The 10,561-nt window shown below is 36.9% G+C and overlaps 1 protein-coding gene across 1 annotated transcript; it reads right to left on the bottom strand.

The window, feature by feature from the left end:
* Nucleotides 1-540: 540 nt before the first annotated feature.
* LOC136225802 (iron-sulfur assembly protein IscA-like 1, mitochondrial) lies at nt 541-2,646 on the bottom strand. The gene is made up of 4 exons (XM_066013919.1): nt 2,456-2,646; nt 1,864-2,118; nt 1,640-1,757; nt 541-1,061 (listed from the first exon to the last, which is right to left on the bottom strand). Exons 2-4 carry the CDS (start codon nt 2,063-2,065, stop codon nt 980-982), a joined length of 402 nt encoding a protein of 133 aa, XP_065869991.1. The 5' UTR covers nt 2,066-2,118; nt 2,456-2,646; the 3' UTR covers nt 541-979.
* Between the last annotated feature and the right edge of the window lie 7,915 nt (nt 2,647-10,561).

The following is a 10,561-nucleotide window of genomic DNA, read 5'->3' as shown; positions in this document are numbered from 1 at the left end:
GAGAAGAATCGCAGCGCATGAGAAGAAAGAACCCAGGAGAGAAGAAATTGTTTCTGATTATTCCCAAACAAAAACGAAATCGTGATGTTAGGAGAACTGCGATGTACGCAGCACAGGGGTTGAAATCGCGATTTGCGCAGGAAGGAGATAAGACCTAATTCTAATTCGTGCGCTAGAGATTATAATTTAGGATTTTTGACAAATTGCATAATTGATCCTTAAATTTTATAAAAAAATTTAAAAAAACCCTAATTTTTAACTTTTTTTTTTACCCTAGCCGTGTCCCGCCGTGTCCGGCCGTGTCCCGCCGAGTCCCCGAGTCCGGCGAGTCCGACTCGGCCACGGCGACCCCGAGGAAGAGTCTGTGCTTCATAGGTTAATACATATACCTTAATGCTTCAACTACGTGCAAAGAATCTTCAGCAGACTCTAAATTCTAAAACTACTTCCCCCCAATCAATTCTCGGACGTTCTAGAACCGAAAAAAATAATATGAGTCCATACTAGAGAATTTTGAAGAAAATTACACCATAACCATCATATTTCAGCAACCATGGAGGTGACATATCCATGTGATAAATTGTGAAGAGGTCACCAAATTTAAGAGGGATAACAGCAATTAATATTGGACAAAGTGATGTATCTAGACATGTTTGTTCATTCACTTATTGATACTGAGCAATGTAAATTGCAATTTTTTTTTTCTTCTGTATCTACCAGCTCCTTCAGACTAAAAGGAAAACTCCAATGCTCTCAAACACCGAACTCACTCTCTCTATGGCTTATTTATGCAAAACTTTGAAGGAAAAGAAAATACAACCTTCTTTTTTTAAGTTAAAATCTTATTGTATGATCACTGAATATTTACGACATCGTGTATACAAGTAATCTTCTCCTACCTACCATACTACCGCATCATGTGAGAGTCATACCAAATAAAAGGCTGAAACCATATTATTGAGCGCCACGTTTAGCAGTCTCAGCGGTTACTTGTTGTCATAAAAGACTCTCCACAACCACATTGTCCTTTAGAGTTGGGATTGACGAAAATAAATTCAGATCTGCAACAAAAGAGAATTCATCATATGTCCATTGCAACACATCTAGAGCAACAAAAGCAAAGAGCTGAAACATCCTGGGATTGAAATTCAACAGTTCCTTCCCAACTTGTAATTTGTAGCAAATATGCATATAGAAACACTTCATTCAAGACATTGTTCAGAAAAGATCATACGAAAGAAATTGATTCAATTAAATTCTCACATGTTATGTAGTTCCCTCATTTTAGCTTATTTTCTGAAGAAAATATTGGAATTCTTTCATGTTATCTATTTCAAAACAACAGATCTGGTATAAATAGAACTTACTTGAATTGAATGCTTAAAGCTCAGAGAAAAAGAAAAAGAGAGATACTCAAACAGATGCATATGGATATTTTTTTCCATCTGAATTACTCAAAGCTAGCTCCTGATGCCTTAGAATGGAATACAATTGGGAAAAACATTTAAAAAAAGTCCAAGCAAGCTTTCAGCTCATGATGAGACTATCACTTTTTCAAGGTATTGAATCATAATCATCTTAAACTGAGACAAAATTTAAATAAAACTGGAGAGTAGAAAATAATGATAATGGTAATTACCGGAGCTTATCATCAACAAAATCCATCTTAGTTCCTATGACATGCATCAGAGCCTTGGGATCAATCAAAATCTTCACACCCTTGTCTTCAATCAACTCATCGAACTTTCCCTTCTCATCTGCGTTTTTCAATTACAAAGCTTTTACCCTAATTAATATAGTTGCTTTAAAATCAAATGCAACCTCAATTCTACATGATAATTAGGATATATTGGTAGGTCTAACCTGCATAATTGAGGGTATAGGATAAGCCGTTGCAGCCACGAGCCTTGACGCCCAACCGGAGAAAAGGGCGTTGACGCTGCTGCAGCAGCTGCTGTACTCTAGCAGCGGCAGCTTCCGTTAGGCTTAAGGCTTGTCTTCTGGCCGTCGGTCCCACCTTCTCTGCTGCAGCCGCTAATATCTTTGAGGCTGAATAAGCTGCCATTCTTCGGAAATGGAGATTTGAGAGCGTCGAGGAAATGCTAGAAATAGCTTTCTCTATATAAATTGAAACCAGCATATCCATATGAATGGATTATGGATGAATAAATGTTTCATCAAAATTACAGAATAATCAAATCAATTTAAAATTCTTCTAATTGTAAATAAACTCCAAACAGTAGAACCCGCATCAAGGAAAAGGCAAAGGCATCTGAGACCCCAAAATGAATCTCAAGTACAAAAACAGTTTCATGAAAATGAGTACCGATTTCAGTTTTATGCCTTGAAATGAGATGCGAGAATTTTGACCTCTTACGAATCATAACAGAAAAACTAGAAAAAAAAAACAAAGGAAAAAAAAAATTAGGGAAGTTTATGTAAAGAGGATGCTTACCGGTCCAACAGAGAACGGGAGAGGCCAAACGGCGGCAAGACCAACAGCAAATTGAGAAGGAAAGCCAGAGAATCAGAGAAGAGACCAGCTAGAAAGAGGAAGAGAACACCAGTAGAGGAGGAAATGCTATGGGGGATGGGGTGGCATGACGGCGTAGAAACATAAGAGATAGGAAAAGCTATGTTTTGGGGTTAATTGCATCTATAGTACTTCAAGTATCGGGAATGGAACATTAATACCATAAATTTTTATTTTTTAATATCAAAATCATATTTTTCTCGTATAATTCTTTTATCCAGATTTTAGCAATAACAGTCATTGAAAATAACAATCATTGAAAATGATACGTGAACAACACATAAATCGGATTTTTGAACGCAGATTGAAAAATAAAAAAAATATATATATATAGTTTGATGTTATTAGGTTCTGTTGACATGAGAATTGAAAGGAAAGAATGAATGAAATTGATTAGGTTGAATTTGTTGACATATATTTTTAAAATATTTTTCAATCTATGTATAAAAATATGGTTTATATGTGTTTTTTTTTTATAATTATTATCAAAATCTAGGTAAAATGACTATATGAAAAATCTAATGAAAAGCTGGATAACTTTTATATTAAAAAATCTAATATTTTTTAATTAAAAAAATCTAATATTTCAAATATTTCAAAAATGTTAATCAAATTCATTTTATTTCAATGAATTTATTGATTTTTTTATCTCAACAGAGTTATCTCGTTCAAATAATCAAAATAGTAACATGACAACCACATTAATAAAACTATTTTTTTTTAAAAAAATAAAACTATTTTTTTATATATGATTAGACACCTATATAATAATAAAAAATTATAATTTTTATTTACTTAATTCAACTATTTAAAATTATAATGTCTAAACAAAAAAAAAAAAAAAATTCTGCCACGTGGAACATAAATGACAGTCATGTAGATATGGAAAAGTAAATCATTTCCATATGGCTAATATATCACTATTCAGGTCATTTTTCCTATCTAAATTAGTTAGAATGACTTTATTAAACTAAAAGAAATTTCAGTTATTTTAATAGGATTAATCTCTATCAACCGGTTGGTATATACCAATTGGTTGATGGATGGATGAAAAGGCTGCAACAGACATCCTTTTGGTTGTCTGCTAGAAGTAAAGGGGTATTCAGATGAAATCATATGGTGAAGATTAATCTTATTCTAAAGTTTAGATTTAATAAGCGTAAAATCTAACGGTGACATGCCAAATTGATTTGACCAATAAATGATCAAGTGAGCACCATTAGCTAGAACATATGTGTGTGTGTGTGTGTGTGTGTTGGGGGGGGGGGTTAGTTTTAAAAAAAATTCTGTGGTTTCACGATTTAGATAATAAAAGCAACTATCTAGAGAGCTTTCCAACCAAAGATGAGGCCTCACATAAATACTTCAAAGGGTCGACCTTCACTACAATTTGAATTTTATAAGATTAGAAATAGTGTATGAATTTCTTTGTGAGCCAGACTATGGTCACACATGTCTTCTCCACGATTATACAACGAGATTCATAGTCAAGAAGTTTATTGCTAAAATAATACACAACGTGCTCACACTACCTTTTCTCTTATACCAACATTGCCTCTACCGAGTTCTCCTCAATGGCTAAATACAGGATCAAAGGCTTTCATGGAATTAGAGGTTTAAGAACTAGAGGGTTCATTGAGTACTTTTTTATTTTGTCAAAGGCGATTTGGCACTAGTCATTCCAAACAACTAACTATTATTGCTTTAGAAGCTTAAAAATGGGTTCACACGTGGAAATGAGTTGGGCAATGTAGCTGATTACATACTCCAAATATCCTAAGAAGGATTGGACCTCTTTCTCTGTCTTAGGGGTTGGTATTTCATTGATTGCTTTGATTTTGTTCGGGTCTATTTCAATTCCCTTTTAAGTTACAATGTGACCTAACAGCTTTCTCAAGATAATTCTGAATACACACTCTTTCTGGTTCAATTGGAGGTGATATTTCTCAATGCAAGTAAATAATATGTTGAGAATAGCACGACGCTCTTCTTGTGTTGCCAAATCAACCAGTGTCTACTTCCTTATGAATCATATCGTACAACAATGTGGTTACTGCCCTCTCATATATTGCTCCAACATTCTTCAGTCCAAACGTCACCACCTTATAGCAATATATCCCTGATTCCGTAATGAATTCCATTTTGAGCCTATCGAGCACATCCATCTGGTTATACCCCAAGAACCCATCCATAAAGGAGTACATCACGGCTCTGTTCGTAATGTCTATGAGAACATCGATATGTAGAAGTGAAAAGTCATCATTTGGGGAAGCCTTATTCAGATCTCGATAATCCAACCTCGTTTGAACCCTTCCATCCTTTTTAACCATTGGTACTTTGTGCACCGGCTATTCTGGACTTAACGACCTCTAAGAATTTAGCCTTCAATTGTTTTCAACCTTAACCTTGGCCAGTGTTTCCCATTCTCGACGGAGCAGTCTCAACTTCTTTTATCAGCTTGAATTTGGGATCCATCAGAATGCATGTCTAGTGATTTCTCGAACCACTCAGGGCATATCGTCATATGACCAAACGAAAGCACCCACATGTTTCTTTAGAGTTTTTATTATCTCGCAACGTTCATCAGAAGTTATCTTGTTCGAAATGGAAACTAATTTAGGATTATCATTTGTATTTACCTAAAAATTAATCCCTTTGGTTATCCCTTTTGGCAAAATAATTACCAAATAATATTCATCTACACTAACAAAAAATTGTGTCAGTAATAACATTTCTGTCGAATTAAGCTTTCCCCAATGGATATTGATCATTTCAGGAGAAATTGTTCCCCACGGAAGTTATTTTTTTAATCCTAGAATATCAATATTTATGGATAGAGTAAATATTAGTGGCCAAAATAATTTGCCACTAAATATACACATTTTGTAGCAAAATGTATCTTCCCTATAAAGATCTTTTGAGACGCTCTAATGAGGCGATCTTGGGAGAACATTTTTTTTTTCTACAAAGGGCTTTAATATCAAAATATTGGTCTTAGTAGCGAAATATTTTCGCACAAAAAATTATGTTTTCTTATAGTGTTAGCTTGAGAAGTAATGATCTCAAGTTGTTTAAATTGAACATCTCAAACTTGTATCTTAATGTACACAATATATTTTAATTGGGATAATGATCACCTAAAGTAAGGTTGAGCAACCTCAAACCCTGATATGATAAATTACACTATATGTTCAGCGCACCACACTATTCGTGCGTCGGGACAATAATTTGATGACAAATCATATATTTTAATATTTGAGTTTATAATTTAGGTATAAGGTTTATTTCTTAGATTATATATTTTTTATTTGAGAAAACTATAAAAATAAACCATGTGGTTTAACCGATTTACAAAGACATTCATTATAATTTAAAAATTTGCAAACATGAGTTCTGTGTTTTGTGAAATTTGCATTTAAAAGATGACTGGGTCAATTTTTAGTTAAACAATACTTGTGATTTATTTAATTTGTAAAGTTAGACAATATATTTTGGATAGTTTACAAAGTCAGTATTTTTAATTGCCAAAATCGCTCATTTTTGGTTAAATAGTCGCGACAATAACTTTTGATTGACTATCTGAGTTTGTAAACTACGGAAAGTACAAAATATTTATTTGCAAACTTTTAAACCACAAGAACTATCTTTACAAATCAGCTAAAACCACAGTTTTTTTGGTAGAAAAATGAAAGAAAGGACAAACAAAACACTAAAAAAATAACCCGGGATTAGCCTGGGAAAGCTAACCCCAACTCGATCATCAGAAAGCATAGAAAAAAGGAAGTCCGGGGGCGACGAGAATGTGGAGACTCCTAACATCCTCACATGGCCCTCAGCAGTAAGGCGGTCAGCAACCTTGTTCTGCTCCCTGAAGTCATGTCCAAAGTTGATGGTGTCGAAGGAAGAACATAACCTTTTGATCCCTTTTACTAAATTTTGGCTGCTCAAACATAAAGCTTTATTTTCAGAGATAATTTTAACTGCTTCTAAGTTGTCAGATTCCACGAGCAGAATTTTTACACCCAGACTTTTGGCGAGCCTAAGCCCAGAGAAGATTCCCCAGAGCTCAACAGTGAAGGAAGATCCCACACCTAGGTTCTGAACAAAGCCAGACACCCAAGCACCACCAGCGTCTCTCAAGACCCCACCAGCCGCAATCCTTCCATCTGACAGACAGGAACCATCAGTATTCAACTTCACTATCCCTTCACCAGGTCTACTCCAACCCACTAAATGAACCTCATTCCTCTGGCTAGTATTAGATAAACTTTCCTCCTTAAAGCTCTTAATAATAGTATTAATTTTTTTTAGAGAAAAAAGCAAGTAAATTAGGAAAGATAATTGCCCCTTCTCCAAAAATATCAGCATTCCTCCACTGCCAAAGCTGGTGACAAACAACGGCAAAGAGAATAGTACCATGCTCCAGCTCAGACAATAATAAACCCATAAGACCATCTATAAACCAATCATGACCAGGATATGCCAAGAAATTTGGAAGCAAATGACCCGGCAGAATTTCCCTCCACACATTTTTGCTCTTCACACAATCTCTAAGAGCATGGCAGGTAGTTTCAGTCTGGAATATGCACCTACTACAAGTATCAGCCTCTACTAAATGGCGCCTTTTCCTTTCCACGTTTGTAAGCAACCTGTCTTTAGCACCAAGCCACAGGAAACTCCTAATGCGATAGGGAACCTTCAAGGCCCAAATGTTCTTCCAAGTGACTGAAGGAGGAGAATTCAAGTTGATATAGAATGCCTCAAACGCAGATTTACAAGAATAGGTCACGTTATTCGTAAGGGACCAACAGTGAATATCCCCATCTTCCTCCTTACTGCTCACTTTAACCCCCTTAATCTTCAGGAGCGTTTCCAGAGTAAGGTAGGCCTCAAAATTCGACCAAATCCAATCTCCCTCCGAGTCCACCACATCAGTAATACTCCAATTATGAATCTCCAGAGGCGGCAGAGAAGTACACACCTCTAATAAAGGCTTTGTTGAAACACCTTTCCACATGATTTTGATTTGACAAAATTATTCATATTAAATGATAAAAAATATTCTAACACATTAAATTTAAATGCTTTGATTTATTCACACTAATGTGTTTGTTCAATGTTGAGTTATTTGATTTATAAGACATTAAGTTAAATGGCCCCAAGGCCCATGAAAGAGAATCAAGCCCAAGTCAACAGATCAAAGCCTCACGGCCCAAGAGGACCAAAACACAGTCGTACTGAGTCAAAACGCAAGGCCAGCTTTAAGAAGGATCGAGAAGCCTTCTACCAAAAGCTTCAAGATGAAGCTGCTGAGTTATGCGACAAGGTACTCAGGTCAGCGGCAGAACAGAACAAACTTAGAGACAAAGTATTTCTACTTTGGGTAAAGCTCAGAAGACGCAGAAAGCTGTCTGGAAGACTTTACTATAAATGTGGAAACATTCTATTTTGTCTGACGAAAAGCTGCTAAGCACTGTCGAAGACAGAAGATACAAGAATGTTATTGGCCGAGGACGCTGAGCACGTACTGAGTGAAAGCGACAGGAAGCCGTTTCCCTCCAACAGTTATTTCGAAATTTGAAATCATCGGTGCTTCAAGTGTCACTATAAATAGGTCTCTCAAATGCTTCATTCGATGCAGATCTTCAATCAAGTCGAAACGCTGACCAAATTGATATTCGAAGTTCTGTGAGAAAAGTAAAGCAAATCTTACACCAATTCCAATCTTGTGTAAAAGTCTAGAGTGATCTCATTCATCTAAAGTGTCTTAGCAATTGTTGTTTAGGACAAACATTTATCATTTCTAGAAGTATAGAAAGGAGAAGCTGAGTACTCAGTATAGTACTCAGTAGTAGAGATAGGAGTGAGTAGAGGAATAGAGGAAGGTACTCTTGTATACTCAGCTTTTGTTGTAAAAGGTTTCGTGCTCTACCTTTAAAAAGCTCAGTAGAGGATTCAAAAAGCTCGGAAGGAATTCCGGGGACTGGACGTAGGCGGAGAGGCCGAACCAGGATACGTCTGCTGAGTAACATATTTCTAACCCGTAACTCCTTTATATAAATTGCTTGCTATAAAACTGACTAAGTAACGGACTCACGCTGAGTTTAGTGCACTGAGAAGCTGAGTTCAGGAATAGACTCAAGTGCTATCTCCTGACTCAAGAAAAGAAACAATCTTAGTCACTAGTTGACTAAGCTTGTGTCTTAAATTACTCAGCACCGCTATGTAAATCTTCTCTTAAGAAAAAAAAGTCAGCCTTAACGGACAAAAATTTAGAATAGTTCCTATCCCCCCCCCCCCCCTTGGAACTAATCTTGTCACGTTGCACGGGACCAACAAGTGGTATCAGAGCTTAAAAGCTCACTGAGCAAGATATAACTATCTTGAGCTGATCCCCACAATGGCTGAGAACATCACTCGTTTCCTCCTAGGAAATCAGTCAACTCAGATTCTTCCTGGGGGATTGTCTATTACTCGGCCTCCTCTGTTCTTCGAGTCTAACTACACCTTTTGGAAGAACAGAATGAAAAATTTCATTCAGGCAACAAATATGAGTGCATGGCTTTCTATAGTCCAAGGCCCATTTGTTCCTGTTGAAACTATTGACGGCCAAACGGTTGTTAAAGCTGAGGCTAAGTGGATAGAAGATGACCTCAAAAAGCTACAAAATCATGCTTCGGCTATAAACATGCTTCAGTGTGCGTTAGATGCTGCAGAGTACAATAAAAATTCAGGTTGTGAGTCAGCACAGGAAATCTTGAAGAAACAGGAGGTCACCTATGAAAGAACCAGCAAAGTTAAGGAGTCCAAGGTAAACCAACACATGAGGTTATACGAGCTGTTTGAAATGAATGATGCTAAAGGAATCTCTGAAATGAACTCAAGATTCACCAACATAATCAACGAGCTCAAACGACTTGGCAAGATCTTTACTGAGGAAGAGCAAGTCAAGAAGATACTGAGGAGTCTTTCCAAAAGCTGGCAAGCCAGGAAAACTGTTGTTGAGGAAGCTCAAGACTTAACCACCTATAAGTATGATGAACTCATTGGATCTCTGCTGACCCATGAGATCTCAATGAAGAACTTTGAGGTGAAGGAGAAGTCTGAGGACAAGAAGCAAAAGTCTCTTGTCATGAAAGCTGACTCCACTGATGGGAGCTTAACAGATGATGAAGAAATGGCCATGTTCACTAGAAAAATGAAAAGGCTGTTCAGAAAGAATGATAAATATTCCAAGAAGCCTTACAAGAAGTTTGATAAGTACAAAGCTAAGTCCATCAACAGCAAGTACAAAAAGGACAGTTCAAAGCCCATCACATGCTTTGAATGCCATCAAACTGGCCATATCAAATCAAGTTGTCCTACCTTGAGAAAGGAAAAGAAGAACAGCAAGAAGGCAATGGTGGCCACCTAGAGTGACAGTGATGAGTCATCATCATCAGAAGCTGATGCCATCGAGTCAGCAAAGATTTGCTTCATGGCTGATGAGCTTGCTGAGCCTTGTGTTTCTGAGCATGCTGACCCCTCCATTGCATCTGACAATGAGGAACACTCAACTGAGGTAATGTCACTATCCCTGCCTAGAAATGAACTGATAAATGCCCTGAGTGACCTCTACACACTTATCAAAAAGTGTAACAAGAAGGTTAGAGCACTCAGCAGGCGATGTGATGAGATTGAAGAGGTCAAACTCATTGACCTTCGATATCTTCTCCAAGACAACTCAACTTTGCATAACAACATAGAAATTATGCAACAGTTTGTCTCTGAGGTCCAATCAGATTCTAAGAAACTGAGAAAGGACATCACATCTATTCAGAACCAATTCAAGGTTTCGAATAAAAGAAATATTCCTCTGAACACTCAGTACCGCAAGTACTAGTCAGCAGAGATGGAATCCTCAGCGGAATGTCCATTGTGACTTCTGTGGGAAGAAAGGACACACCACAAAGGTGTGCTGGCATGCTCAGCATTGGGGTGCTGACCAGCCAGTGAGATATTCCCAATGGAAGGTTAGCTGTGACTTCT

Source organism: Euphorbia lathyris, chromosome 4 (genome assembly GCF_963576675.1).
Source record: "Euphorbia lathyris chromosome 4, ddEupLath1.1, whole genome shotgun sequence".
Taxonomy (NCBI): domain Eukaryota; kingdom Viridiplantae; phylum Streptophyta; class Magnoliopsida; order Malpighiales; family Euphorbiaceae; genus Euphorbia; species Euphorbia lathyris.
This window is presented reverse-complemented; position numbering and strand designations above follow the sequence as displayed.

Bases quoted from the DNA above. Each gene is read 5' to 3' on its own strand.
- LOC136225802 (XM_066013919.1), bottom strand. From the start codon at position 2,065: ATGGCAGCTTATTCAGCCTCAAAGATATTAGCGGCTGCAGCAGAGAAG. The intron at 1,758-1,863 runs GTTAGACCTACC...TGAAAAACGCAG, and splicing joins CTATACCCTCAATTATGCAG to ATGAGAAGGGAAAGTTCGAT. The intron at 1,062-1,639 runs GTAATTACCATT...CTTTTGTTGCAG, and splicing joins TTTGTTGATGATAAGCTCCG to ATCTGAATTTATTTTCGTCA.